Consider the following 2,718-nt stretch of genomic DNA (forward strand, 5'->3'; position numbering starts at 1 on the left):
CGCGGGGTGCGTCGGGCGGGAAGGGGGCGTGGCCGCCGCCCTCCGCGTGGCGGGGAGCGCGGAGGGGGCGGGGCTCACCGGGGGCGGGGCTTTCACATGCCGGTGCCGGTGCCGGTGCCGGGGGAAGGCCTGGGAAGCCGAAGTCCTGCGTGTCGGTTGCCGCACGGCCTGCCGGCTGAGGTAAATGTGGTAGGAAATGGGGGTTGATTGGAACTCGGGCGCTCCCCTCCCAGCCTGCGGCGGAGCGGAAGGCTCCAGCCTGTTCGCTGGTTTTGGAAATGATTGTTCTTACATTTTTTTATAAACAATCATTCTTTGCCAACTTTTTCATGTGATTTTAATATATATGGACTTGCACTGGGCTAAAGCCTAGAGTTGTTTTGGGTTTCTTTTTAACGTTTGGAAGCAAAAATAGGAACTGTGGTCCCTTTAGTGTCTCTTCTTGATACTGATGTATCTGTTACCAAAGGAAACGTGAACTCTCCAAGAGCCTTGTTAGGATTCAATCACCGTTGAGAAATAGCTGCAGAAAAAGTAACAAAACAAGCGGTGAGGTTTTGTTCCAGAAGAGATTCTCCAAGGACTTCAGCTCAGAGCTTGCACCTGCCTTCCTGACAGCAGAGCTCCTCGGGGGAAGGCTGCTGGCAGTTCTGGGTTTGACGGAAAAAGATACGCTAACTTGCCTTGACAGAAACTGTGGTTCAGAGCGATATGAACATAATTTTACTGAGGTTTTTCTGGAGCGTGTTTTCTGTCTGAGTAACTGGCAGACAGCTCCTGAGGACTGAAACCTAATGCTAGTGATGTGCAGAAAAGTACTTTTTCCTGATTAAAAAAAAAAAACCACAAACACACGAAGCTTCAGTCTGTTCTTGACTGGCTTTAGAACAGGCTGTATAGTTCCCAAGCTCTAATAAATTACATTCCAAGCCAGTTGTAACAGAAATAAACAGGTTTGCTAAGTAAATAAAGCTTGTATGATTATGCTGTCAAGTTTTCCTCTGTTCCCAGTGACTGTCATGTTCACTTAAGCCAAATTAGGTGAGAGGTGTAGAGATGTAAGAGGTCTTAAATTTCTACAGATTCTTGGTTTGTGAAAATGATTTGATTTATAAAAGAGGAGACACATGTCAGTGTCCCTGTTCCTGTAGAAGCAGGAGGGTTATCCTGTCCAGGCAGTCATTCAGATGGGGAAGAGTCAGTGACTGTGTCCCATCAGTCAGAATACGCAGCTCCTGACCAGTCATGGTTTGGGATACATGGCGGCGCAGGTGAAGACAAGGTGAAGTGAAGTGCTGGGGACCCAGGAGGAAGCCAGGTGAAATGGATTTTGCCTGTTCCCCACAGAAACATATAGGGGGAGAGATTCTAAAACCTTTCTATTTAGCATACACAATCCATAGGGGTGGTTTCTGTTGGGGTTGTGAAGCCATTTACTGGATGTGCCTCTTGCTCTGTCAGTCTTATCCACGTACCATGCTTTCAAAATTCTGTTACCTGAAAGTGACACTGAAACCCAGAGCAAACGTCTCCAGCTTTTTGGTGGTGAGGCTGAACAATAATAATGACAGCTGCATTACAAAATTCCAGTCTAGGTGCTCGGAGCCTTCTTCAAAAATCTTTTGTACAAGTAAATTTAGATTGGGCAAGCAGTTAGCTGGCCTTGAAGTCTTTGCAGCTACACCAACAAAAAGCATATGGAAGAGAAGATGAGACCAGATTCAAGGTTAGCTCAGCCCTGAAGGGAGCCAGTGGTCCAGGTGCTGTAAGGGAGCAGAAGAATGGAGGTAAGAGCTTCCTGTTGATGGAAAGCCGTTTTTGAAAAGTAGGAACGGATCTTGCTGGTTTAGGCTAGCATGAAACCAGTGGTTTGGATGGCTTCAGTGAGATGTACCATATTTATCAGGGGTCATTGAGGGTAAAAGTTTACCTTGTTTCTAACATTTGAGGTGGGAATATGATGAATTTTTCAGTGGAGTTTTAAAAACGTGAGCACGCCTGCAAGGATTGTTTACTTGGCAAAGTATTACTTAATAAAAGTTATTCTGAGGAGCACAACAAACGCACGGAGTGGTTAGTCAGTGTGATAAACTCCCATTCTCGCTTTCTAATCTGGGCACGAGTAATGTCGCTGTGTTTCAGTTAAAACTGAATTCTTGATTATAGCTTAGTATTTTTAGTGATGTAGGTGGAGGTGGTGTTCATGAGTTAAATGCCTGAACATTTATATAGTGCCATAGTTCACTCCTGTCCTTTTAAAAAAGTTACTGTGTGTTCCTGACTCTGTATTTCACTATTTGAATGCTACCATGTATAAAGGCTTGATTTTACTATGCAACTCTTTAGTATTAGGTTTTAATCAGTTGTTATAGTATCAAAGAGGATTAATTTGGTTTGTATGGAAAAAAGAACTTAGTAGTTAGCATAAACGATGACCCGGTCTTGATGTCCTCTCCCTTCTCCCCTCTGTGCCAGTGGTAACACTCTCCTTACTGGAAACAGGGCGGTTGCACAATTATTCACAATATCATTATTCACAATAATATCCACAATTACTGCGGCCCATCCCCCAGCAAAACCTAACTGGATTCTAATAAACATAATGGCTTCTCCAGAACCCAGCTCTGCCTCTGGCAGTTGCGACCTTCACTGGAAGCCGGGTTTCTCCTGCTTCCTCTCCACCGGTCAGGACGCGTGTGTGGCTCCCCCGGACCGGAC

The 2,718-nt window shown here is 45.4% G+C and overlaps 1 protein-coding gene across 1 annotated transcript in view; it reads left to right on the forward strand.

Annotated features, from left to right (window-relative positions):
* The first annotated feature begins 1,187 nt into the window (after nucleotides 1-1,187).
* Nucleotides 1,188-2,718, forward strand: part of MCTS1 (malignant T cell amplified sequence 1) — an 8,206-nt gene continuing 6,675 nt past the window's right edge. Inside the window, exon 1 of the mRNA XM_009889278.1 lies at nucleotides 1,188-1,201. Within this exon, the coding sequence (XP_009887580.1) occupies nucleotides 1,188-1,201 (14 nt within the window). The remainder of the gene's footprint in view (nucleotides 1,202-2,718) is intronic.

This window comes from Charadrius vociferus, unplaced genomic scaffold (genome assembly GCF_000708025.1).
Source record: "Charadrius vociferus isolate BGI_N301 unplaced genomic scaffold, ASM70802v2 scaffold7, whole genome shotgun sequence".
NCBI lineage: Eukaryota > Metazoa > Chordata > Aves > Charadriiformes > Charadriidae > Charadrius > Charadrius vociferus.